Genomic DNA, 26565 nt, shown 5'->3' with positions numbered 1-26565 from the left:
TGCAGGAAAATTGGATGATTATTATAGCAGATTGGCAGGCTGGTGTTCTGACACCCTGTTGATATGCATTAAGAACAGGTGTTTTTGTTGTTGTTGTTGTTGTTGTCTGTTGTAATATAGTGCATTTTCTGTTATTATTGGATCACCAGAATGGAACATAAATTAAACTTGGGGACACTGTTTGAGAAAAAAAAAAAGAAACATAAAAAAACTGATTGTTTTTAGGGGACTTGAAAGTATTGTATGTCTCATGTATTTTGTGGGAATTGTTCCGATATAGAAATCAATCTTAGACTTTCATTTGTTTTAGGATGAAAACATGATTAGTTTCATCAAAGGAGGTATCAAAGTGAGAAGCAGTTACCAGACATACAAGTAAGTGCATTGCTCCTCTTTTGTGCACCATAATAGATGTCTTAAAGGCAAAACCTGTTATTGCGCTGGAGAAGTGAAATCTCTTTTTAAAGCACCATGCTTTATTCATGTCTAATACTTTATTTTTCCTTGATGTGGTTTCTAAGAATGGCATTGTCTGTCTTTCATTCATTTATTCATTCACTCACTCATGCTCAACTGTGTCAAGTGTTTGACTTAATGTAATACAGTATTTGAAATCTGTAGTAATTTGGAACTGAGGAAATGCATAATCTTGGACTTGTGGACTGTGTATCTTGTTGATTCATGCAGGTTTGTTTTCTTAGCTGGCAGTTTTTCTATAACTGACAATTGTAATCATTACTCTATTCAGTGCAGAAATGAGAGTTACAATGAGAAATTACATTAAATAGAAACAGCATGCCTTGAAGCCCAATTTCCATTTGTGTCCCCGGGTCTGTGTGTCCCTGCAGATCTGGAAAAGCTCCTCTGATTTGATGTGGCAATGCCTTTCATGATTTTGAAGACTTGAAACAAGTCCCCATGTCCCCACTCTGTTCCAGGGTGAATAGGTTCAGTTCCCTCAGTCTTACATTACCCTGAATACCTACAGCTTCCAATTTTAAGATCAATCTTTGGTGCCTTCTAACTGTGCGAAACCTTGTCAAAAGCTTTCTGGACATCTAAGTATAGTATATCATATCATATGCTTTCACATGATCTACAGCTGCAGTTGCATATTCAAAAAACTCTAATAGATTAGTAAAACATGATCTGCCTCACCTAAACCCATGTTGACTATCACCAAGAATATGGTTTTCATTAAGACGCTCCTCTATTTTCTGTGAAATATTTTTTTCCAAAATGTTACAAGTAATGCAGGTGAGACTGATTGTTCTGTAATTTCCTGGCTCAGTTTTGTCCCCTTTCTTGTGGATTGGTATGACATTTGCAGTTTTCTAATCAGTTGGCACATCCCCTGTTCTAAGTGTCAATTTGAATATTTTAATTAGTGGCTTAATGCTAAGACTGTCTGATAGTAGAAACACAACAAGATAACTTTCTCTCTTACCTGTCCTGTGTCAATTTTGGCAACTTCTAAACACTAAATACCTTTGTTTTAGCTATGTGTCACCAATTGACACATAGCTGACTCCACCTCCAAATTCCTTGACTAGGTCACCTTTCCTTCAATCTAATTACTCTAACCGGCACAGCAGCTATACTGAATTAATTACAATTAAGGCAAAACTAAAAACAAGATTAGGAATGCTAAGACTGTCTGAAAGTAGAAACGCAACAAAATTGCTTTCTCTCTCACCTGTCCTGTGCCTGACTTTGAGAACTTCTAAACACTTCTGTTCATGAGTGTCCTTCTTGCATTTTTTAAATCCAGTGTACATGTTTGCTACAGCCATAGCACTGCTATCTTTTGATGTTCTTTCTTACATTAGTGGGTGCACAAAAGGTTTTGCATCAGCAAATTGTGTATTTTCCTTCTTGGTTTCAGGGACCTTCATACAATTCTACAGTCACCTTCCTACACCCAAGGAGAAAACCACTGTCACTTTGAGGGAGGTGTCAAACTTGGGGTGGGAGCCTTTAGTCTGGTGAGAAGTTGGTTAATATAAACAAAAAACATGTATATAATTAATCCTAGCTATGAAAAAGAGAGAGAGAAAAATGTATATTGCAGTAATATATTGAGATTAGATTTATTGTTCAATATCCCAAGAAAATTATGAAAATATTTAAATTGTGAATACAGCAGGAAGAGCAAGGGTCCGAGACTGCTACAGGATCTTTTGGTTTTCATTGCAGCAAAACTCTTAATTACTGAAACTGAACTGGCCCACTGGCACACAGAATCTGAGAAATATGTTTAATTTCTATTACCTTATCATTGCTGACTCATGCCAAAAAAATAGTTAATGGGAAACTTGCTTAAAACTCTGTCAGAAAGCAGGAAAAATACTTTCTGTCTGTAGTGATCAAGTGTTAAAAATATATAAATTAATCTATTAATTGGCATAATGCTTATATTTATTTATTGAGCTAAACGAGCCAGGAATGTATCCTCTGAGAATGCTGCATAATTTTCAAGTAGATCTACAGATCAGTCAGACAAATTGTCTTGAGAGTCAACTTCAGAGAGATTTTCTTAATTAACTTTAAAGTTTCCCTGGACTTGTTAAGTTATAAACACAGCCCTTCATTCCCTCACCTACTCTCTCCTTTTAGACGCTCTCTATGCTACCCACAAGGATACTTCGGTTGTTGGAGGTGGTGGGGTTTTCTGGTAACAAGGTAAGTTCCTTTAAGCCAGTTTGTGCCTATATAGAAATCAAGGTCATTCTTGAAGATCTATAATTTTCACTGTGATTTAACATTACTATTTCTTTAGCATTAACAAACTATTCATTACACTTTATTTTTGACACATTTCTCTGTATGTGTAGACAATGTCTATTAATACTGCTGTATTTCATAATTCCTTTAGTGCCTTGACAGTGTACAACAGAATATTAGCAAGTTTGAATTACTTTACTTGATATTGATCATGTGTTTGTTATATTTATTTTTATAGTGTCAATCAGAGAGATTAATTTAATAAATTCTCTGTTTTATGTCACTGCTGTTTGTTGTTGTTAATCTGTATGAGTTGAAATAAATAAATACCTAAAATAACAGTGATGTTAAAAACTAGAACTGTGGATCACAAAATTAATTATGCTTTATTTAAAGTGTTTAAATATTAATGGGAAATAGATTAAACTCTGATGGGTGTATACACTTTAGTTTTATTAATATTTGGAACTGGTGATTATTTAGTTTTTTTGCCCTCTCAATTTTTAATGTCTTATTGTAAACAGTCTGTGCTCACCACTTCAATTCTCATACTAAAACAAGAGATACTAACACATACAGCAGCAATAGGAAATATTCACCCCTGTAGCCTTTTTAACATTTTGTTGTTACAACTTGAAATTGTGATGCATTTAAATTGTCGCCCTTTGATTTACACAACCTACTTCACACTTTAAATGTGGGGAAAATGGGGAAGACTAATCAATAAAAAAGAAAAAACCTTCATTGGTTTAGTATTCACCCCCACTCCTAAATAAGCTCAGGTGTAATGATAAGTGAATGGAGTCTATCTGTGTGTAATACAAGTGGTTCACATGATTTCAGATTTAAGGTCCCACAGTTCGGTAGTGCAATCAAAGCAAAAATACTACCATGAAGACCAAGAATCTTTCAAAACTACTCCGGGAGTTGTGGAAAGTCACAGATCAGGGAAGGGGTATGAAGTCTTCTTCAGAAAACTTAATATGATATAAATATACTGACTGATAACACTGTTGGTTCATAAACAATAGACCTCATCTGCATTCTGAGCGGATACTTGCTTTTATTATATTTTTTTATATCTGTCAGGTTCTGACACCCGAAAGGGACAGAGAAGGTGGGATCCAATAGCGGACTTAACAAAGGGGCTGAGACGAGAGGCGTAGTCAAGGAAACAGGCAACTGGTCAATCGATCAGACAAACCAAACAGACAGGGCAATCCAGAGAGCTAAACAAAGGTCAGGCTAAAGTCAGGACATGGAGATTCAGGAAGTAAGTATACAGAAAAGGCTCGGAATTGCTGCTAGAAAGGCAAGACAAAACTTCGCAAACGTGAGTGGGATAGAGGGGTTTAAATAATAAGGCTCATGATGGGGAAGGCATGGTTCATGTGTGATGCAGAGTCAATTAGGCTGGGATGATTACAGAATGATTGCCGGCAATGATCAGGGAACAGAATCAGTGGAGAGTGTGGTGTGGGTGACCTCTAGTGGTGAACTCGGGAACAGTCCACTAGTATGTGTTACAATATCCATCTTATTACTTTATTTGGAAAAATAAACTCAGTAAATTAAACAATTAACAATACATTATTCTGTCTAATGAACTGTTCCAGTGTTACAGTTACACTAGTCTGAACAGTTTGCAAGTTGTCCTATGGGATGGGAAGCTTAATTTAGGCTGTTTGCCTTTTTTTAATGTCCAATTATGTTTTCCCTATTTTTTGCTCCAAAAACTCATCTCAAAACTAAAACTTCTGTGCAGTTTCACGAGGGATGAGACATGCTTCCTGCCCACACTGTTAAATCCCTTTGCCATTTATTCCACTGCAAGCACATTCCATCTATCACATCAATCAGAGCATTTGATGCAGATGTAACAGCTAACACTCTGAGCTTGTGTAGTATGTGGGGTCAGACCTCCATCTTGGGCACACCTCCGAGCACCTGATCCACACAGCCCAAACAGATCGATAAACCTGCTATTTGTCATCTTCAATGTTGTTTTATTTTTCCTTCCCATATTATCAATTGTCAAATAAGAGCAAAATTCATAGAACAATCACATCAAATTGAAGTTCAGCACATCACACATCATACATACACACATAATATGCAACATTACATGTATACCACCCATATTAAGGGTTACCTCAATAATGTTCATTCTGAATTCATAGCTTGTTGTCACTATCCTCGTTAGGGAGTCCAGATGTCTTGGACCATCTAGACATGAGAGCTCTCAGTGCGTTTGTCTTACTAACACAAACTTGCTTTTTTCGGTCAGCTGGCTGCACAAATAGTGCTGTTCACCCACCAATTTGCCACATTTGTCTGTCTGTGTGTATATTTTTAGTTTTTATTAGCTAACACCTGTTCTGTACTGTGTTCTGTGTCCTGTGTTGTGGTCTGGCTGTGCCTTGGTTTCAGTTTCGGTTTAATTTTTTTTTATCACACACGGCTTATCTAGTCGTTTTAATCTAATTATTGTGATAGATTATATTATTACAGACTACTCACTGTGTTGGTTTTATCCACAGGGCTTTTCCTCCACAGTGATAGCATCAGCAGTGTCAGTAAATCCGAGGCCTGGCTGCCTGCGGCTGCGGCTGTAGGAGATCAGTTTTCATGATTTTGGCCATGTATGCCACCACAATGGATTTGAAAAGAAACAATCAAGACGTTCTTTAAGTGCAGACTTTCATCTTTAATACAAATTTCATACAAATGTCATACAAATTGGGTGAACGGTGTAGGAATTGCAACCATTTTAATATGTGGTCCCCCCAATTTTAGGGGCTCAAAAGTAATTGGACAAAATAACATAATCATTAATTAAATTTTGAGTTTCAATACTCAGTGGTAAATCTTTTGCAGTCAATGACTGCCTGAAGTCTGGAACCCATAGACATCACCAGATGCTGGGTTTCTTCCCTGGTGATGCTCTGCCAGGCCTGTACTGCAGCTGTCTTTAGTTCCTGCTTGTTCTTGGGCATTTTGCCTTCAGTTTTGCCTCTAAAAGCATTAGATTTGGCCAAATCAACACACTGGTAAGCTCAGGAACACGAAAAGGCCCGGAAGACCACAGAAAACTATGGAGGGTGATCAGTGCCAAAATTAAGATGAAAATGAAGATGATTATGTAGATGATTATTAACATGAACATAAGAACATAAGAAAGTTTACAAATGAGAGGGGGCCATTCGACCCATCGTGCTTGTTTGGTGTTCATTAAGTGATCCAAGGATCCTATCCAGACTATTTTTAAATTTTCCCAAACTTCCAGCTTCAACCACATCGCTGGGTAGTTTATTCCAGATTGTGACAACTCTCTGTGTAAAGAAGATGAAGATGCAGACCGTTCGCTTTTACAGTGTTGCCATAGAAACTGGTCAGAAGTCAGGCATGTCCATGCAGAGCAATGGTGGACAGATGTGTTTCAATGGAAGTTAAAACTTAATAGTTTCCATATTGTATTTTGTTCATTATTATTCGGGAAAATTTACAAAAACACATCTACTCACATAGTATCTATAGATAAATAAATCTGTAAAGATGGCGATCAATGCAGCTGAGCGAATGTGTGTAACTGTAGAGTATCTTTATTAAAAAAGGAGGAGGAGGAGACTGAGAAACCTCTCCAGAACTCTGCCACGATATTCTGTCTGGTATTCCTTCAGCAACTTGCAGAATTGCCAGTGATTCAGTGCCCTCGCAATATTAAAGTTACCACGCATATGACTTCATTCTGTAAGTCACAGTCTTTGAGTTTATCTACAAGTGCTTTGTGATGAATGATATAATGAAATGCAACAAAGCTGGGAATATCCTCTCTCTTTCTCAGCAGGCCTTCTTCTTCCTTTGCATGCTTGGTGCGCTGTCAGTGCACACAGATGCCAGATTTGACCAGTCAATATTATTCTCTACAAAAAAGTTCACAATTCTTTCATAATATCCTCTCCTCCGTAAACATTAAAGTTCTTCTCTGAACGAGTCGTTTTGAGGAAAGTGGACCCAAACACATAATTGGGCAATGTCACATTAGTACTTTCGTTGAGCACAATACTAAAACACAGCGCTGATATTTCAGCAGTCAGTGTTCTTTGTCATTAGCTTGAGGTCTTTCCCTGACAGCTCCGATGTCTTCTATGTGCCTTGTTATGGCCGAGTCTGAGAGTTGTAATCCCTTAATTTGTTTTAATATAGCTTCCTTTTTTGTGATGTCAGCATACAATATTTCGGCTGAGGCCAAAAAACATTCTTTGACAATCTCTGCATCTGTGAAGGCGTTCTTGTTTTTCACACGTATCCAAGCAATCTCAAATGTCACCTCTGCAAAAGTACTAGATCTGTCCATCATTTTATTTAATTTTTTTGTCCTTTGAGCTGTCCTTTCAGTTGTGCTATTTTATTGTATCTTAGGTGGCTCTTTGGTGGATATGTTAAATCAAAGTGGGCATGGTGGGCCTGGAAATGCCACTCTAAATTTGCTTGTTTAAAACAACAACTGTCTTCTGGCAAATAAGACAAAGTGAGCTAGTCCGATTAAGCACAAAAAGAAAATGTGTCTGTCCATTTCTCTAGGAGCATGTTCTTTGTCATTAGCCTGCTGTCTTTCCCCACCGTCATCCTCCAGATTTTCCTGGGTCCCTTGTGGTTGTTCGTTCATAGCTGTCACGTTGTTCTTCAGCTCTTCCCCTCCATTTTCATTGTCAACAGATTTACGTTTCTTTTTAACAATAAATCGATCCATATCGACCTAATTGCAAAACTAGCTTGTCGCTAACTGATAGCAAGGTGTTGGTCGGTTGCTTGTTCTACTTGGGACTGGTCTGCAGCTCAACAGCTGTGCTTCTGCCATCTACTGGACGACAACAATAGATATTCACTTAAGTAATTCAGGCCTGATTGAAAGTGTATGATTGGACTGTATTATGCCAACAATGCACAGGTTGGACTAGAGACCACCTCATTCAACCTATAGCAAACAATCTGCACTCCATATGTGCTGTTATTGTTGTCAAATGTATTATGCTTTGAATTGCACTGTATTATGTAAATTGGAATTTGTAATGTTTTATGCCTTGAACTGCACTGTATTTTTGCATTTTGTATTGTGCTTATATTTTGTAAGTCGATAAGTGGATAAGGGCGTCTGCCAATAAATAAATAAATAATAATAATAATAATAATAATAATAACTAGAAGTTGGATGCAACTTTTAAGGCTTCCATGTTGTATCAGTAGGTTTCAGATCTGAGCAGGCATTTGCAGTTTAAATGCATGTGTTATTAAATGTGTAATTTACAATTTCAGTTAAATGTATTAAACATTGGAGGTTTTCATTCTTTTGTCATTTGTAGTGCACATTTCAGTGTCACTGGACTATAATATTAATTTATTGCTTGCATGCATCAATTTTCTATGGTTCCATTGCATTTTTACTTAATTCTAGCATATACGTGAAGTTTTCATTATTGTGTCATTTAAAATGCCGAATGCAAGTCTCAAGTTTGGCCACATGATGGAGGTAGAGGTCTACATAAGGAATGTCACGATGTGGCTGACATGTGAAGCTTTCATTTTGGTTGGTGTAAAGCAGCCAGGTTTTGGCTTCATCAATTTTGACAGATCGTTGTACTAGTTTAATCACTGACAATTTAAGTTCATTAGGCTATAGTTCTGAATATGTTTGCTGTCATAGGTGACATATTGTAACACAATTTGGTGAGTTTTTGAATTTTGCTGATAGGTTTTTCTGGGGTCAATTTCATGCTTTTTTTCGTGCACAGTCATTTTCTTGTGGCTGCCATGTTGTTGCACACAGTTACTTGTCTCTTGCAGACGGGATAGATAGCAGTGTCTATGTAATACATGCAGAGTTTCAGGGCACTGGGCTTTAGAGTTCCGGAGTAGTAGCTGTTTTCATTTTCGCACGCGGACACATGTTATATCCAACATTGCGGCTTAACCGTGTACCTCACAAACTTAATTATCAGGTTTTATGTCCAATGCACAGACATAGACATAGCTGCTGAGTTTCATGTCTCTAGTGCATTCCAGTGTGCTGGAAATGTGTAACTTGTTTGAAGAGGCGCATACATTTTTTTCAGTGGCCCACGGCACCCATGTTTTTCACTGGGGCAACCTGCCTTTAAAAACCTTGATCGGACTCTGTAGTAGTATCATACATACCAATTTGTGGCACAGTGGGTATAAGTGGCATGGAGTAGAAGGCACCAAAGCTTGAATCAGAAAACGCAGCCTGGCGGACAAAGCATGAGACCAAGCAACTTCTGATGAACAAGCGTAATAGTGGGGCATAAGGTATGCATGTGTATGAAGTGGCATATGCATGTGTCCGTTGGTTTTGGAGAAGAAGATTTTTGTAGCATTTCACAATTTCGACACTAATCGCAACATGGCGGCAGCACTATGTGACTTCGTGCATGGAAGCCTAATAATAATATTAAAAATCCTAACAGAAACAATAGGCTTCCAGCACTTTGTGCATGGAAGCCTAATAATAATCAGACCAATTACAAAAGGTTGTCCAGCAACTTCGTTGCTTGGCCCCCTAATAATCCTAATAATAACAATAGCGTTGCAGCAACTTCGTTGCTTGGCCCCCTAATAATAATAATCCTAACAATTACAATAGGGTTCCAACAACTTCGTTGCTTGGCCCCCTAATAAACCTATTTTGTCAGTTAGTGGACCACCCGTCACATGATCCGTAATCAGGAAGTTTTATGTTATTGTTGCCATGGAGTGAGAGGTGTTAGTGGGATTACCTTGAGTAATATTTCATACTATCTTTCAGTGTAGCTGTATAAACAAATGAATTAAGATTGTATTAAGATATGTGAATTATCTTTTGTCAACTATCGGCTCCGGCTTCCCTGCAACCCTCACCAGGATAAGCGGTTTTGAAAATGGATGGATGGATGGATCTTTCGTCAACTCAAATACCGATGTATCTAGCCTTTACTTTAGAGTAGATTTCATTGTTTCTTATGTAGACATTGTTGTCTTGTTTTCCAGTTTCACTCTGTCTCACATTAATAAACCCTGTGGAAATGAAGATCGTGTTTCTGGTTTGTTAATGTGAAGGTGTTTATCTTGCTGTTGTAATATGCACAGTAACGCATATGGAGGACAGTACACCATACTAAATGCTTCACTCAAGACCATTTTGCCATTTTAACCAACTAAAAGTATCTGCAAATCCACATGGTTGTTACAGAGGTATCAGTCTGTGATAAGAATTAGCTATCTGGAATTGTTTTTTATTAAGTGGTTACTCTGTAATGAGGTACTAGATTAGGGACCAACATTAACCATTCAGGTTGCAGGTACTTTTAAAGTCTTTTGGATCAGTTCAATTGTCATTTTCATTTTTCTGTTGTGAAAGGAAGAGTCTGGAATGCTGTTTGGTGGGTGAGCTGTATGTGTGGAGGGTTGTAGGCTGACTGGTGCTTTTTGTGCTTTGGTTTAAGGAGTATGGACTACAACATCTCCAGGAGGGAGCAGACACTCACAGCTTCAGGGCATTCCTGTGTACCATGTTGCTGCTCTGCTACCACACCTTCATGAGCTTCATCCTTGGTGAGATGCCACTGTCCCCTTCTGAGCCACCCTTCTGTACACTGCCCCTTCTGACCCGTCAACACTGCACACTGCCTACTACATAATCACAAGAACATAAGAACATAAGAAAGGTTACAATGGAAAACATTAATCTTCAGTTATCAAAAAAAGTCTAAAGAGATTCTTAATCCTAACTGTTTTGGACCATAATTGGAGACTAGCACTTACTCTAGCTAGTGATCTTCATTATAATTATTATAATTATAAGTATTATATTTTATGTTTTTATTATTATTAGTAGTAGTGTTGGTAGTAGTAGTATTAGTAGAAGTAGTAGTATTATTAGTATCAGTAGAAGCAAACACTTCCTTTAGAATGGTGGCCATTATTATTATTATTATTATTATTATTATTATTATTATTATTATTATTATTATTATTATTATTATTTCTTGGCAGACGCCCTTATCCAGGGCGACTTTCAACAACAACAAGTGCAATACAAAGTGCAAGAATAAAGTTAAGTACAAGACATCAAACATTACAAATTCAAATTTACATTAAACAGAGCAGTTCAAAATATTATACATTTTACAACTTCCAATTTACACAGGTAAGTACAGTAAGTGAGGTCATATATCCTGGAAAGTAAAAGCTAAGTGCTGTCAAGATGTAGGGTCACAGTCAAGGGCTACGGGAAAGAGAGCAAGGAGGAAATCAATCAATAACGCCAGAAGCATGATAAAATGCTGTGAAGTGCTATCTAATGGGGATTAAAAGGACTAATATTACAAGTACTGTCTGAAAAGATGTGTCTTGAGTAAGCACCAGAAGGAGGTAAAGGACTCTGCTGTTTTGACATATATCAGACAATATTCTAACTTTAACATTACTTCTATCGATTTAAATTGTACACTATTTAATCAGTCGCACTCACACTTAAGACACTGCAATTGCACTCTGTGTTGAGTTTTTCTACTTTGGACAGCACAGCCCTACCGTTCCTACACTGACTACTATGCTGTTCCCTGCATATATCATATTTTCATTCTGACAGAATGTTATTATTCATGCCTCAATGAGATTGAACTATACCCCATTTTGCACTGGTGCTGTTTTGCTGTAATTTAAGAAATGTAATTCAAAGGCAAAGGTGGACACTACAATGTTTTAAGACTATAGACTATGCAGAAACTACACATGAATTATGGCAAAAAATATATGACTTGATTATACAAAATGCAGAAACTATGAAGATGTAAACTATTGCTTTACTAATTAAACATCTTATTGCCCACATACAATACAGATCGGATAATACATTCTGCACATCTCCCCAGAAAGCATTTGGACATACATTATTGTTATATGTGAAAACCTGCTATTGTTTTGCATTCCAGATTAAACTTTTGCTAAAGCCCTCAATAAACCACCATACAGCAAGAACTACTTACAAAAAATAATATGTATTTGCCTCTTGTTTCTCCAGGGACAGGGGAAGGAGATGTGGAGGATGCTGAAAAACTTCTACAGCCATTCCTCAAACAGTATCCCAAGGTAAGAAGAGACGGGAGTTTTTTATAGAACAGTGAAAACACTGCTTGTTGTAATTTTTTGAGATTAAGTTAATGTGCTTGATCTGTTACTAAGAATATATATTTGTAATGTATTACCTTTTAAAAATTAAATTACAGTTGTTGTGTTTCTCAAACGTTCCTTTTTGGTTCCAGGGAGCTATCTTCTTGTTTTTCGCTGGGCGAATTGAGGAGATAAGAGGAAATCTGGATGCTGTGAGTATTTTGATAGGATTGCTGTAAGATTTTGTCCTTTGCAAATAATAGACAATTTGCCTTTTTAACATTGTGATTGCTTAAATGAATAACATGTAGATAAAAGTTTTGATATTTACATCTTTGAGCATGGGTGGAGATGTTAATGTTTATATACAGAGGGAAAAATGTATTTGATCCCCTGCTGATTTTGTACGTTTTCCCACTGACAAAGAAATGATCAGTCTATAATTTTAATGGTAGGTGTATTTTAACTGTGAGAGACAGAATAACAGCAAAAAAATCCAGAAAAACGCATTTCAAAAAAGTTATACATTGATTTGCATGTTAATGAGGGAAATAAGTATTTGATCCCCTATCAATCAGCAAGATTTCTGGCTCCCAGGTGTCTTTTATACAGGTAACGAGCTGAGATTAGGAGCACTCTCTTAAAGGGAGTGCTCCTAATCTCAGCTCGATACCTGTATAAAAGACACCTGTCCACAGAAGCAATCAATCAATCAGATTCCAAACTCTCCACCATGGCCAAGACCAAAGAGCTGTCCAGGGATGTCAGGGACAAGATTTTAGACCTACACAAGGCTGGAATGGGCTACAAGACCATCGCCAAGCACCTTGGTGAGAAGGTGACAACAGTTGGTGCGATTATTCGCAAATGGAAGAAACACAAAATAACTGTCAGTCTCCCTCGGTCTGGGGCTCCATGCAAGATCTCAACTCGTGGAGTTTCAATGATCATGAGAACGGTGAGGAATCAGCCCAGAACTACACGGGAGGATCTTGTTAATGATCTCAAGGCAGCTGGGACCATAGTCACCAAGAAAACAATTGGTAACACACTACGCCGTGAAGTACTGAAATCCTGCAGCGCCCGCAAGGTCCCCCTGCTCAAGAAAGCACATGTACAGACCCGTCTGAAGTTTGCCAATGAACATCTGAATGATTCAGAGGAGAACTGGGTGAAAGTATTATGGTCAGATGAGACCAAAATCGAGCTCTTTGGCATCAACTCAACTCGCCGTGTTTGGAGGAGGAGGAATGACCCCAAGAACACCATCCCCACCGTCAAACATGGAGGTGGAAACATTATGCTTTGGGGGTGTTTTTCTGCTAAGGGGACAGGACAACTGCACCGCATCAAAGGGACGATGGACAGGGCCATGTACCGTCAAATCTTGGGTGAGAACCTCCTTCCCTCAGCCAGGGCATTGAAAATGGGTCGTGGATGTGTATTCCAGCATGACAATGACCCAAAACACACAGCCAAGGCAACAAAGGAGTGGCTCAAGAAGAAGCACATTAAGGTCCTGGAGTGGCCTAGCCAGTCTCCAGACCTTAATCCCATAGAAAATCTGTGGAGGGAGCTGAAGGTTCGAGTTGCCAAACGTCAGCCTCGAAACCTTAATGACTTGGAGAGGATCTGCAAAGAGGAGTGGGACAAAATCCCTCCTGAGATGTGTGCAAACCTGGTGGCCAACTACAAGAAACGTCTGACCTCTGTGATTGCCAACAAGGGTTTTGCCACCAAGTACTAAGCGAAGGGGTCAAATACTTATTTCCCTCATTAACATGCAAATCAATTTATAACTTTTTTGAAATGCATTTTTCTGGATTTTTTTGTTGTTATTCTGTCTCTCACTGATAAAATACACCTACCATTAAAATTATAGACTGATCATTTCTTTGTCAGTGGGCAAACGTACAAAATCAGCAGGGGATCAAATACTTTTTTCCCTCACTGTATGTACACTGTGGACTACAATCCTGATTTTGTGAATTAACTTTCAAATTCTGAGTGGCACAGTGGTTAGTGCTGCTACCCCACAGCTCCTGGCCCTTGCAAGTGTAGAGCTTGCATGTTCTCCCTGTGTCCACATGGGTTTCCTCCCATGTCCCATAGACATGCTGCTTGTCCCATAGACACACATGTGGTGGGGATCTGTATCAACACACTAAACTAACACATGAGAAGGGGTGTTATATGGTTACACATTATTGCTCTTTATACTCCTCTTCCTCTTCACTGCTACTCCCTTCTCTCGGTTTCCGCACGGTCATTAAAAGTCATTACATTTCAAAGTATTTTCTTAAGGCCCTTAAAAGTCATTAAAATTAATGTTGTCATTGAAGAATCCCCTAAGTTATTTTCAAAAATCAGACCGTCGAGATGATTGAATCAAACAGTCTTTATTATCAAGCGCTTGGAAGGAAGATCGACTGGTGACATGCAGGTCTTTGTCTCAACTTCCTTAAAAAGTTTAGAGAGCATACAGTTTTATACACACACAGTCCTATGTCTCTAACCAATGGTAGGGGACTACACCCGTATATTTTGGGTGCCAGCCCACCGACTAAGAGTAAGATATCTCCTTACAAGGCAAATAATCTATGGCACAAACAAACATATGTCTAGTACATCTTGTCTTCCCAGCTTTGCTGAGCCCCCCCCCCATTGGAACAACATATACTCTTAAAAGGGAAGGAAGCTGACTCATTTCAATATGTTTAGAACAGAGGCAGAGAGAGAAGGGGGAGTAAGGGTGGTGTTAGTTCTATTTTAGTTGTTTCTCATTTAATCTTTGAGATGCTTCTAGAGGCTTCTACATCATTAAAACTCATTGTTTATAAGCTACAATGTAAAAATCTGTTTCTCTCTCTCATCTGCACAGTAAAGTCCTTTCCATTGGTCAATATCATACCTATCTTCTGCAGTTGCCAGCAAAAACGCGATGCAAACAAACCGCACGTTTCTTTTCAGCTGAATCTTCACTACGCAGCAAAAAATGCATGTCTCTATCGCAAATCGTTTCCCCATAAATTAATAAGTTGTAATTGATTAATACTTATCTAACACAACAGCTTTGTTAAATAAAGATCTATGTAAAAATGCATTATTAGAAGACGTATGGAAATAGCATAATAACAGCAGACCTGTCACCTCTCGTATTATTATTGTTGCCGACATTATCACAACTTTTTATTGTCACAATTTCAAATTAACCATAAAGGTTGTGACTATTTGTTTATAAAGGAATATTTTGCCATTACATCTGTAACTGACCAACCAATATGTTTTTCTTTTTCAATTTTTATACATTTGCCAGTTTAGCAATGTGAGCTGCAATGAAAATGCCTTAACATTAGTGTCCTTGTGGCAATGTTTTCAGGTCACAACAGCGAAATACAAAATGTATAAGACCTATCTAGCTAGCTAATTTATACAGTCTACTTGACTAAACGATTGACTTTTCCTCTCCAAATAACACTCAGACTGCCGCTCTGCGTTCAGAAACACTACTGTGTGTTCGAGTTCCAGCGAATACAGAATAAACAGCAATAGCTGGCTGTGTACGAATTAATGTGTTTGTTGCTCCTCTTTCCTTTTCTCTCATTGCTAGTTTCGCAATAGACAGGTCAAATGTTTGGCTTATAGGAGGGTTAACGTATCAGCTGTAGATTCATGGTAGTTTAATTTATACACTCATGTGCTTCTCTGTAAGGAAGCCATGGGGCACGTTGTAGCACCGATTGTGCAAATATGAACTTTGTCAACGCAACTATTATAATTCGAAATTATTTTGAAACATATCGACCAATACATTATGAGAAATTAAAACAAGTTGAATTCCCGTACACTTGTTGGCTACCCACCAAAGTGGCTGGTAAGATTGACAGATTTACCCGTCACTGGCTAAATCTACCCGCATTTGGCGGGTGGCGGGTGTTAATTATATGCCCTGGTTATAACGCGTAATTCTCGTTAAATGTCTTTAGCACCGTAGTGGGACTGTGTCAAGGTCCTTGCAGTTAATGAGTGGAATGAGTGGTTTGTGATCACTATGTAGAGTGAATGAGTCTAGGCCATACATGTAACGGGAAAACTTTTCACATGCCCAAACTGCTACAAGACACTCTTTTTCTATCCGCGCATAGCGCTTTTCTGCAATTGTTAGTGTTCTTGGACAATAAGCTACAGGTTTTAATTGTCCATCATGTGTATAGTATTTTAAAATAACGTGCCCCGAAACAACCATTGGTATTTGAAGTATTTTAATAAATACGTATGACAATCTTATTCTCCTGTCATGTTTATTCTTGCTGTTTCTTCTCTCTTCTTCAGTCAGCTTGGCTCTCATTGGCTGCTGATCACGTCACTCTCCACGATTGGTGCCGATCCAGTCGTAAATATTAAACATGTTTAATAAAATCGTAGGGGCTACGACAAGCTTACGATCAGATCGGAGGGCAAGCCATTGCATCGCAGCCCGTCTCACACTACACGACCATCGGCAGCGGGGACCCGCCACGACCAGGCTGCCTGTCGTGATGATCAGTGCCGATCTGTCGTGAGGGCCAAATCGGGCTCAAATCGGGCTTTAAATCATGTAGTGTGTAGTGCATATGCCATAAGCCACAGGTGCTTTACCTTTCTGATATGGCATCCTCCTGCACTGTACTCCAGGCCCATATTGCATCACTCTTAAGCAGGTTGTTGAGTAGTTTTGTTGTTTTGGCCAGGCCTGGTAGGTACCTGCCTAGGTAGTGGACCATACCCAGGATTCTCCTCAGGTCCGACACGTTGCTTGGTGGCTCCAGCTGGGTTATGGCCTGTATCCTGGCCTCATCAGGACAAATGCCATTCTCATCGACGCAATGTCCTAGATAGTGGAGCTTACTCTAGCCCAGGATACATTTGTCTTTGTTCAGCATCAACCCTGCTTTCTCCAGAGTTTGCAGTGTATTCTGGAGTCTCCCATCATGTATCTCTGGCGTAGTTACATGGACTAGGATATCATGCATATAGACGGCTACACCCTCCTGGTCCTTCGGTAGCTCTGTCATGTCACGTTGGAAGATCTCTGGGGCACATGTGATCCTGAAAGGCAGTCTGTTGAAGAAGTATCTTCCAAACGGCGTTATGAATGTGGTGAGCTTGGAACTGTCCCTTTTGAGACTAACCTGCCAGAAGCCATTGGCTGCATCTAACAGAGAAAACACCATTGCCCCAGTTAGCTTAGGTAGGATATCGTCAATTGTAGGTAGAATGAATTTCTCCCTTTTCACTGCTTTGTTTAGTTGTTTTAGATCAACACATATCCTTACTGTGCCATTCTTCTTGGAAACCGGCACCATTGGGGCACACCACCCTGTTGGCTCTTTTATCTCTTCAATCACACCACTCTGGACCATGCGTTTAAACTCCTCTTTCACCTTGGGAAGCATAAGCACTTACACACGTCTAGCTGTGTGGACACTATATGGCATGATTTCTTCTTTGAGGCTGATTTTGATTGGTTTGAATTTTAACATGACCAGTTCAGTATTGCATGTGCTGTTGAGCTCTTCAAGCCTCTTTACCAACCGCATTGCAACAGCTACGTTGTCGCCTAGTAGTAGCAGATCCTGATATTATCTACACTTTAAATCTAAACCACTGCCTTTTTACTGTAGTAGTTGCAGTAAATTGTCCAATGCAGTTCAGTTTTCCCCCTGGGCTCTCTAGATTAGCTGCAGCTTTTAAAAATTGTGGTGGATTAGCAACATTTCTAAAAGTCTGTTCCGAAATGACAGTTGTGTCTGCTCCAGTATCAATTTTAAACTCTAATTGGTTACCTTGGACTCACAGTTTCACTGTCCAAGGGCTGTTGTTGTCATTGACGTCTGTAATCTTTCCCAGGAAATGTATTTCTCCGTCATCAGGTGTAGTAACTTCATTGACCACATGCGTCATTCAGCACTCCTTGCTTTGCATATGTGTTCTTTTGAATGTTCTTTCCCACAGTGATAACATTTGCATACTTTTATATTGATTTTATGTCCATATTTAGCATATCCTGAGTTGTGTCCCTGTGACTGTCTGTTGCTGTGCCTCTGCCCGTCACTGTATTTACTGGCGCTTGTATGCTACTTCACTTAGCTGTGAACTATTACCCTGTTCGTGAATATGGCCCTTAATTTGCTCCGACTGCCTCACAAGCTCTACCGCTTTGTCGAGCATCAAGTCAGAAATAAACTGTAGCTTTTGACACAACTCCCTATATCTCTATAAGTAACCTGTCATGGATATTTTCTTTCTTGGCAGTGTCAAAACACAGGTATCAGCAAGCTCTTGCAGGCTTCTGATGTACTCCTTGGCACTTTCTCCAGGCTTTTGCGCGCGCTGGTGGAATCGGGCTCTTTCGTGGATAGTGTTAAAATTAGGCACAAAGTATTTGTCCAGTTTCTCCAAAACTATGTCATAATTATTTTCATCTTCTTCCTCTGAAATATGAACATCTTGAACACTTGTTCTGCCTCTTTGCCCAGTGAGTAAAGCAGTGTACAGACCTGTACTTCTCCATCTTCATTATTTAACTTGGTCGCTATCCGATAGTGGCTAAACCTTTGGCACCACTTCGGCCATTGTTCTGGTCGGCTAAAGTTAAAACTTTCTGTAGGTGGAAACTTGGCCATCATCAATCTGATCGTTTTTCTTCTGACACCATGTCGTGTTACCTTGGAATGATGAGGCTTTCTTGATTAAACTGTATTTATTTGAGATTAATTCCCTATTTGCATAACACACATTAATTAACTACCAACGGGCTATGCCATACTAGGCTCCTTCACAACCAACAGCGGACTGATTAAAACAATTGACAATGACAGACCACACTCATACGTGACGTTACATAAACAATAATGTGCTAGGTCAAATAATCCCATTACAACACAACACCATGGTTTATTACAGCACTTTGAGCTTCTTTTAGAATGAAAGGTGGTCTATAAATAAAGTTGTATTATTATTATAATGATTATTATTTAGGGATGCACCGATACCACTTTTTTCAGACCGAGTACAAGTACGAGTACTTACATTTGGGTACTTGCCGATACTGAGTACCGATACCAAGTACTTAATAAGGCAGTATTTCTCCCATAAAAATGACAATTACCATCAAAGTGCAATGCATTTGAAGACAGTTTTTATTTGTCAGATGCACTCTGGTTGATACAAAATTAAATATAAATAATATCTGAGTATTAAATAAAATGTTTAACAGAAGGCTATTTCTGACATCCAAAAATGAACATGTAAACAAACACAGACCTCCACACTGGCACTGTCTCCACATTTCAATTAACTGTCTAACTTACTGAATAGCAGTACTACACCACAAAGCCTACTGTAACAGAACGACTGAAATTGTCATCATCAGTGCATCTCTAAGGACTAAGCCTTTTTTGGAAAGGTGAGAGGCAGGTTCTTTTTGATGAATAGAATCATCTCAGTGATCAGCTGTGAGCTTACATATGAACCAGCATGAATACATAATATGCAGAACACGAGGTGAATATTTGTAGTTTGTGGTCACTCAGTTAAAGTTTTGTTGTTGTTGTTGTTACATGGTGCATTTATTTTTACTTCTTAGTTAATGTTATTTTGTAACTATTTATTATTAAATAATAATAACAATTAGTGACAAGAGAGACGGGGAGGAGGGAATAATAATAATAATAATAATAATAATAATAATAATATGAACTAGTTGAGAGAGAGAGACAGGGAGGAGGGGATGTTTAAAATAGGGCTATAGCACAATTATTGACGAGTTATATTTACAACATAAAACCATTTATACATATTTTATTAACTCGAAATATGAAATACATATTTTACTTTTTATTTTATTCAACGTTGAAGTGCTTTGAACTGGATCTGCCTGTCTATTACAGCTGTGTACATCAATGCAGGAAATGCGATTTTCAACAGGGCTGTTTGTGTTGCATTAGTAGCCTGGCAGTGTCTTTATTCCGTGTGCCCGGCAGCTGGCCGAAGGCGAGAGGCTCCTTCAGTCCTGTATTGATGCTGAAGCCAACAGCAGTCTAAACGCCACACCAGCAAGTCTTTCGCTCCCCTGTACCAACACAAATCTGTCCGTTAAGAGGACAGGCAGACGAGCTAGATCACCTGCGATTCTTCAATTTATCAAAATGTGCGCATAAAGGCTACATAAACAAGAAAATAATAATAAAAAATAATAATAACTTTTAGCAATAAACTGTATAAACTTGTGTATAAATCGGTATGCCCATATCTTAGCAGACTTGTACAATATAACCACAATATAAACATAAATAACCAGCTATAAAAATAACATAAAAAGAAAGTGCTTTGAAATGGCTCAGCACAGCTGATTATCAATGCAGAAAATGTGCTTTTCAAATCTACAGTGCATTACACTAATACAAAAATTAGCATCATGATCAAACAGCTCAATGCATTGATCCAGAGACCTGGGGTTGCAACAAGATCATTTAGACATTAAGGAATATTCAATCTAAATCAAAAGAGACAGACCATGTGTAATTTGTAACTGAATATGCATATTGCTGATGAAGATGAGCGGTGAGTGGTATCGGAAAATTTCTATGAGTACGAGTACAAGTACATGAGCACAGTATCGCCCGATACACGATACTGGTATCGGTATCGGTGCATCCCTAATTATTATTAATGGTAGATTGCACTGAAGCATAGTTAAGGCATGTTAAATACCATAGGAAACCACTGTAAAGATGTGGTACAACCATCATAAAACAATGCTGAAAGTGTAAAAAACTGTAAATGTACCTGCATAAACTTGCATAAGGGCACTTCTAAACAATGTTTGACTTTCCAGTACATAATTGTAACACTGTGTTTATCTGCCATCTCTGTCCCAGGCAATTGTAAAGTTTGAAGAGTGCTGTGAGGCTCAGCAGCACTGGAAGCAGTTCCATCACATGTGTTATTGGGAGCTGATGTGGTGTTTCACATACAAGAGGCAGTGGAAGATGGCCTACTTCTATGCAGACCTGCTGAGCAAAGAGAGCGCCTGGTCCAAGGTGAGGCACCATTGCAGTGTTCATTCCAGCAAGGTCTCTTTAACTCAGCACCTGCATTAGACCTAAGAAAGTGGGTTAGATTGGTTCAGTTAATCAGTTCAGTAGTCATGTGAAATGAAAACATGAAGCACCTCACATGACCATTGTTTTACAGGATACACACAGACATGATGACAACATATTCTTGAAATTATTAACAAAAACTTAGTTTGTACATGTATTTGTAGATCCCGGGCATTTCAGCATCTGAAAATGAGCCAAGATAAAACATGGAGGAGACAACCTAGAAACTTAGCCGTGTGACAGTGCTTATACTTTTTTTTATTTTGGTTGCATTGTAATGTGGCAGGGCTCTGTATATACCATTTTCAACCTTGCAGAAAACTATTCTAACAACATAAGAACATACAATTACAAATGAGAGGAGGCCATTCGACCCATTGTGCTTGTTTGGTGTCCATTAATAACTAAATGATCCAAGGATCCTATCCAGTCTATTCTTGAATGTTCCCAAATTGTCAACCACATCACTGGGGAGGTGGTTCCAGATTGTGACAACTCTCTGTGTAAAGAAGTGTCTCCTGTTTTCTGTCTTGAATGCCTTTAAGCCCAATTTGTGTCCCCGGGTCCATGTGTCCCTGCAGATCTGGAAAAGCTCGTCTGGTTTGATGTGGTCAATGCTTCATGATTTTGAAGATTGAATCAAGTCCCCATGTAGTCTTCTCTGTTCCAGGTTGAAAAGGTTCAGTTCTTTCAGTCTTTCCGAGTATGACATTCCCTTCAAACCTGGAACAAGTCTGGTTGCTCACCTCTGAAATGCCTCTAGAGCAGCAATTTCTTTCTTGAAGTGTGGAGCCCAGAACTGTACACAGTATTCCAGATAAGGTCTGGACTAGTGCATTGTACAGTCTTAACATTATTTCCCTTGTTTTATATACTGTACACTTTTTACATTATACCCTAGCATTTTGTTTGCCTTTTTATTGCTTCCCCACATTCTTGGGATGAAGAAAGTCATGAGTCCACAAACTCCTAGGTCTTTCTCATGCATTACTTCTTCCAGTTCTATTCCTCCCATAGTGTAATTATAGTGGACATTTTAATTACCTGCACATAATACCTTGCACTTTTTTTTTGTTTAGTCTCTATCCCTTTTGTATGCGCTATACAACATTTTCTTTCTCTTGATATATTTTTGCATACTTATATTAAACCATTTTGGCCAATGTTTTTTGGTTCTAAGTTTTGGTACAATTTTTTCCTGGCCCTCAAGTAGTATAGTCTTAAAATATAACCATCAATTTTTGACTGCATCTGTATCCAGTGTGCTCCAGTCTAACTCTTCTAAGTGCCGCCTCATACCGTCAAGGTTTGCTTTTCTAAAATTGTAGACCATTGTTTTAGACTTGGTCCTTGTTTTTCGAAAGTATGCCTCAAAGCTAATATTGTGATCACAGTCCACCTTTGGTTATTTAACTAGTGTCCCTCTGACTCTGTCTTGGCCATTTGAAAATATAAAATCAATGCATGTGCTTTCTCTGATTGGTTCCCTGACAAATTGAGTTAGAAAGCAGTGACTTACCATCTCAACCATTTCTATTTCTGCTTTTGTAGTCCCGACTGGGCTTTCCAAGTCTATGTTTGGGAAATTGAAATCCCCCATTATAACAGCCACATCCTAGCTACGTGCAGTCCTAATTACACTGTACAATGCAACATCTTTCTGAGTTGGGTGGTCTGTAACACACTCCTACCACTAATCCTACGGATCTCTTGTTCAACAGTTTAACCCACAAAGATTCTGTTTCGTTACTAGGATCTAATTTGAGTTCTTCTGCCTCAATGTAATTTTTGACATATAATGCTACCGCACCACCTCTTCGATTTTGCCTGTTCCTCCTAAACTGTGTGTATCCTTTCAACTTGTATTCATCCCCATCATTTCCTGTGAGCCATGTTTCTGTCACTCCTACTACATCATAGTCACATGCCAGCACTGTGGCTTAAATGTCTAATATCTTGTTCATTACACTCCTGGCATTGAGGTACAAACATTTCAGAACTTTCCTACTTGTTCCCTTTGTTTTCTTTCTTTAGTAGAATATCTCCCATTGTCAGAGCTCCCTGCCCCTGGTCTCTAGTTTAAATGATTCTCAATTTCTCTGGGGTTCAACTGCCCTCCCATCACCCTCTGAGCTGTCACTGTCCAACTCTGTGTCCAGCAGTTGGAACCTGTTGGGCATTTCTAGCTCTTGGGTTGTCTCTTCTAAGGTGTGTGCTCGCTCTTTTCTGCAGTTATGACCTACTTGAACACAGCATTTCTCTACACTTTCCTGCTCTAAGGGCTCAGCCTTCCTAGGTTTTGGTGTGCACACCATCTCTCTAATGGGCTGATTGACCAATTCTTCCATATCACTAATACAGCGCAGATCAGCAAGCTGAGCCTCAGGATCATGGACTTTGATCTCTAGGATTTCAACATGCTTACAATGTTCACAAATGAAATCTTCTTGAATTAGTTCATCCAGGAAGGCAATCATTCTGCAAGCCTGACACTGTAGTGGCCACATGCTTCTAAATTTAGTAAGTTGTTTGTTACCTAAACACTGTCTCTGGTTTTTGTCCCCTAATTCAACTGTTTTACTTTTTTGTGTGTTTCTCAGCAGCAGCTTGAGAACCTTTGTTTTTAGCTTCATGCCACCAATTGACACCTCACTGTCTCATTGAATCCACCCCCACATTCCTAAACTTGGTCACCTGTCCTTCAATCTAGTTACTCTAACCAACACAGCAACTGGACTGAATTAACTACAATGAAGGCAAATTAGGAATATGATTAACTTCAATTAAGACACAACTAAAAACAAGATTATTTATGCTAAAACAACAAAATAGCTTTCTCTCTCACCTGTCCTGTGTCAGACTTTGACAACTTCTAAACACTTCTCTTGACTTTTTGTTTCTCAACAGCTGCTTAAGTATTTCTCTGCTTTGACATGTAACAAATGAACAACTGTTTGCTCCAGTACAGCACTGTGTTCTGCGACACACTAGCCACTATTTTATTTTATTTCATTTATTTATTTCTCAGCAGACACACTTATCCATGGCAAATATTTTATTTAGGAGGACATACTAGATTCCTACACATCTGTTGCTACAAATATATTGTATTGTATCATTTTCTTTACCATATATTATTATTTTTATTTATTTATTAGCAGATGCCCTTGTCCAAGGACGACTTACAAAATATAAGAGCTGTAAATAGTTTAGTGAAATGAAAGGATGCAGATCCCAAAATGTTGCAATGGACAAATTGTTTTAATTTATCATTACAGTTATTGCTTTATTAGTAAGTACTTTAGATTGGCCTAGGACTTTAAACTAGAGTTTCGGTTTTATCTGGTATCAATATCCGAAGAAATAATAATTGCTGAATGAAGTACTTTTATCTAGTGACCCACACATACAACCCACAGCGGTCAAGTTCTCTGAAAACGAGACCGGGTTGTTACGCAAGTTGCCACAATACTTTACTAATACAAATTCAGATTAGCGGTGAAGTTGATCTGCATGATTTAACCTTGAGGCTGTTCGTTCAAATAGGATATTGTCACAGTTCCCTAGCCCTGACCCTCTTCCCCCACTAGAGGCCGCCAATGTTCCCTTGCCTTTTCCTGCTCCCTTCACTGCTTTCCTTTTTTCATTCTATCAATTAATATTCCTCCTCACCCTTGTGCACTTCTGCTCCTGTCCTTTGTTCTCATTGGTCCTGCTCTTGTCTTCCTAGTTTCTGCTCTCCTTTATAAACCCCTCACTGCCCTCACTCTTGGCAAAGTGTTGTCAGCTCTCCCTGCTTCACCAAGCCGTGTTCTCCTGGTTCCTTGTTCTCCTGGTTCCTTGCCCTGCCCTTGCCCTTGCCCTGTCTGACCCTGTCTCTCTCTCTCTCTCTCTCTCTCTCTCTCTCTCTCTCACGCTCCTTTTCCTTCCTCTTTTGCTTTATGCCCTGTCCTTGTCTCTATCTCTATCTCTCTCTCTTTCTGTTCTGTATCTGTTTCTCTTGACCTCCTGGATTTCTACCTTTTGCCTGTGACCTCGACCTCGCCTTTGGATTCTCCTTGGTTTCTGTCTGCTCATTGCAGTAGCTCTGCACTTGGGTCCTGTCTCTAACAGCTTTACGGTCCTCCCACGAGGTAACCGTGACAGAACACTTTGCCCAAACATGGACCCAGTAGAGCTCCTCCTTGGGTTACGCCAGGGAGACCGTTCCTTAGTGGAATATATTAAGGAATTCTGCGTTCTAGCCAACCAGACGCCTTTTGATGAGGTCGCTCTAAGGGACATTTTTTGTTTTGGACTTAACAAGTCCAAACCCAACCAGATCCCTTGTGGTAGACGTGACTGGTCCTTGGTTATATTTATTACTTCTGTTCTTATGATGAATGACCCGACCTGGGTTGCGCCCATCACCGAATCAGAGGTTCCGACTCCAGCCACGCCTGCCGCCACACTGGAAGTCCAGAAGAAAAGAAAGAGGAAAAAGGTACCTGCTCCAGTCCCAGCCGTGCCCGCCGCCGAACCAGAGGTCCCGACCCCGGCCGCGCTCGCTGCTGAACCAGGGGTCCCGACCCCGACCGCGCCCGCTGCTGAACCAGAGGTTCCAAAGAAAGTGAAAAGAAAAAGGTAACTGCTCTAATCCCGGCCGCGCCCACTGCTGAACCATTGGTCCAGACCCCGGCTACGCCCACTGCTCAACCAGAGTTCCCGACTCCGGTCGTGCACGCCGCCAAACCAGAGGTCCCGATCCTGGTCCTGAACCTGGCCACCGCCACCGAACCAGAGGTCCCGATCCAGATCCTGAACCCGGCAGCCGCCGCCGAACCAGAGGTCCAGATCCCGGTCCCGAACCCGGCCGCCGCCGCTGAACCAGAGGTCTCGATCCAGGTCCCGATCCCGGCCACCACCATCGAACCAGAGGTCCCGATCCAGGTCCCGAACCTGGCCGCTGCCGCCGAACCAGAGGTCCCGATCCAGGTCTCGAACCTGGCCGCCGCCGCACCAGAGATCCCGATCCAGGTCCAGGTCCCGAACCCGGACGCTGCTGAACAAGTGGTTCCGGTCCTGATCCCGGCCGCCGCCGCCCAGCCCGAGTGCCCAGTGGTCGCCTATGTCTACGACTCCGCCGCCTGATGCTTCCGTGGCACTGCCTCCTGCAGCTCTACCTCTCGAACCCACTACAGCTCCCAAGACTCCGTTTTCTATGGCTCCCAAGGCTTCCATGATGCTTTCAACGGCCATCTCCTAGACCTCCTGAACCCGTTTCTGTCCTGAGGCCATCTCTCAGACCACCCGAAACCGTTCCTATCCTGTGGCCGTCTCCTAGATCTCCTGAACCTGTTTCTGTCCTGAGGTCGCCTCCCAGACCACCTGCTCCCGTTCCTTACTTGTGGCCACCTCCAAGACCTCCAGAACCCGATCCCATCCCATGGCCGTCCTTCAGACCTTTTGACCCTGACTTGTGGCCACCTCCCAGGCCTCCCGACCTTGCCTTATGGCCACCCTCTAGAAATCTTGCCCTTTCCCTCCT

The 26565-nt window shown here is 40.0% G+C and overlaps 1 protein-coding gene across 3 annotated transcripts in view; it reads left to right on the top strand.

The window, feature by feature from the left end:
* The window catches only part of ttc39a (tetratricopeptide repeat domain 39A), a 132558-nt gene that overhangs the window by 79985 nt on the left and 26008 nt on the right, over positions 1-26565 (top strand). For all 3 annotated transcript variants that reach the window (XM_066691794.1, XM_066691796.1, XM_066691795.1), the window contains 7 exons: positions 311-375; positions 1886-1985; positions 2617-2682; positions 10224-10332; positions 11804-11871; positions 12045-12104; positions 20814-20975. In XM_066691794.1, coding sequence (XP_066547891.1) covers positions 311-375; positions 1886-1985; positions 2617-2682; positions 10224-10332; positions 11804-11871; positions 12045-12104; positions 20814-20975 — 630 coding nt within the window. The remainder of the gene's footprint in view (positions 1-310; positions 376-1885; positions 1986-2616; positions 2683-10223; positions 10333-11803; positions 11872-12044; positions 12105-20813; positions 20976-26565) is intronic.

The sequence above is a fragment of the Amia ocellicauda genome, chromosome 19 (genome assembly GCF_036373705.1).
Source record: "Amia ocellicauda isolate fAmiCal2 chromosome 19, fAmiCal2.hap1, whole genome shotgun sequence".
Lineage (NCBI taxonomy): Eukaryota > Metazoa > Chordata > Actinopteri > Amiiformes > Amiidae > Amia > Amia ocellicauda.
This window is presented reverse-complemented; position numbering and strand designations above follow the sequence as displayed.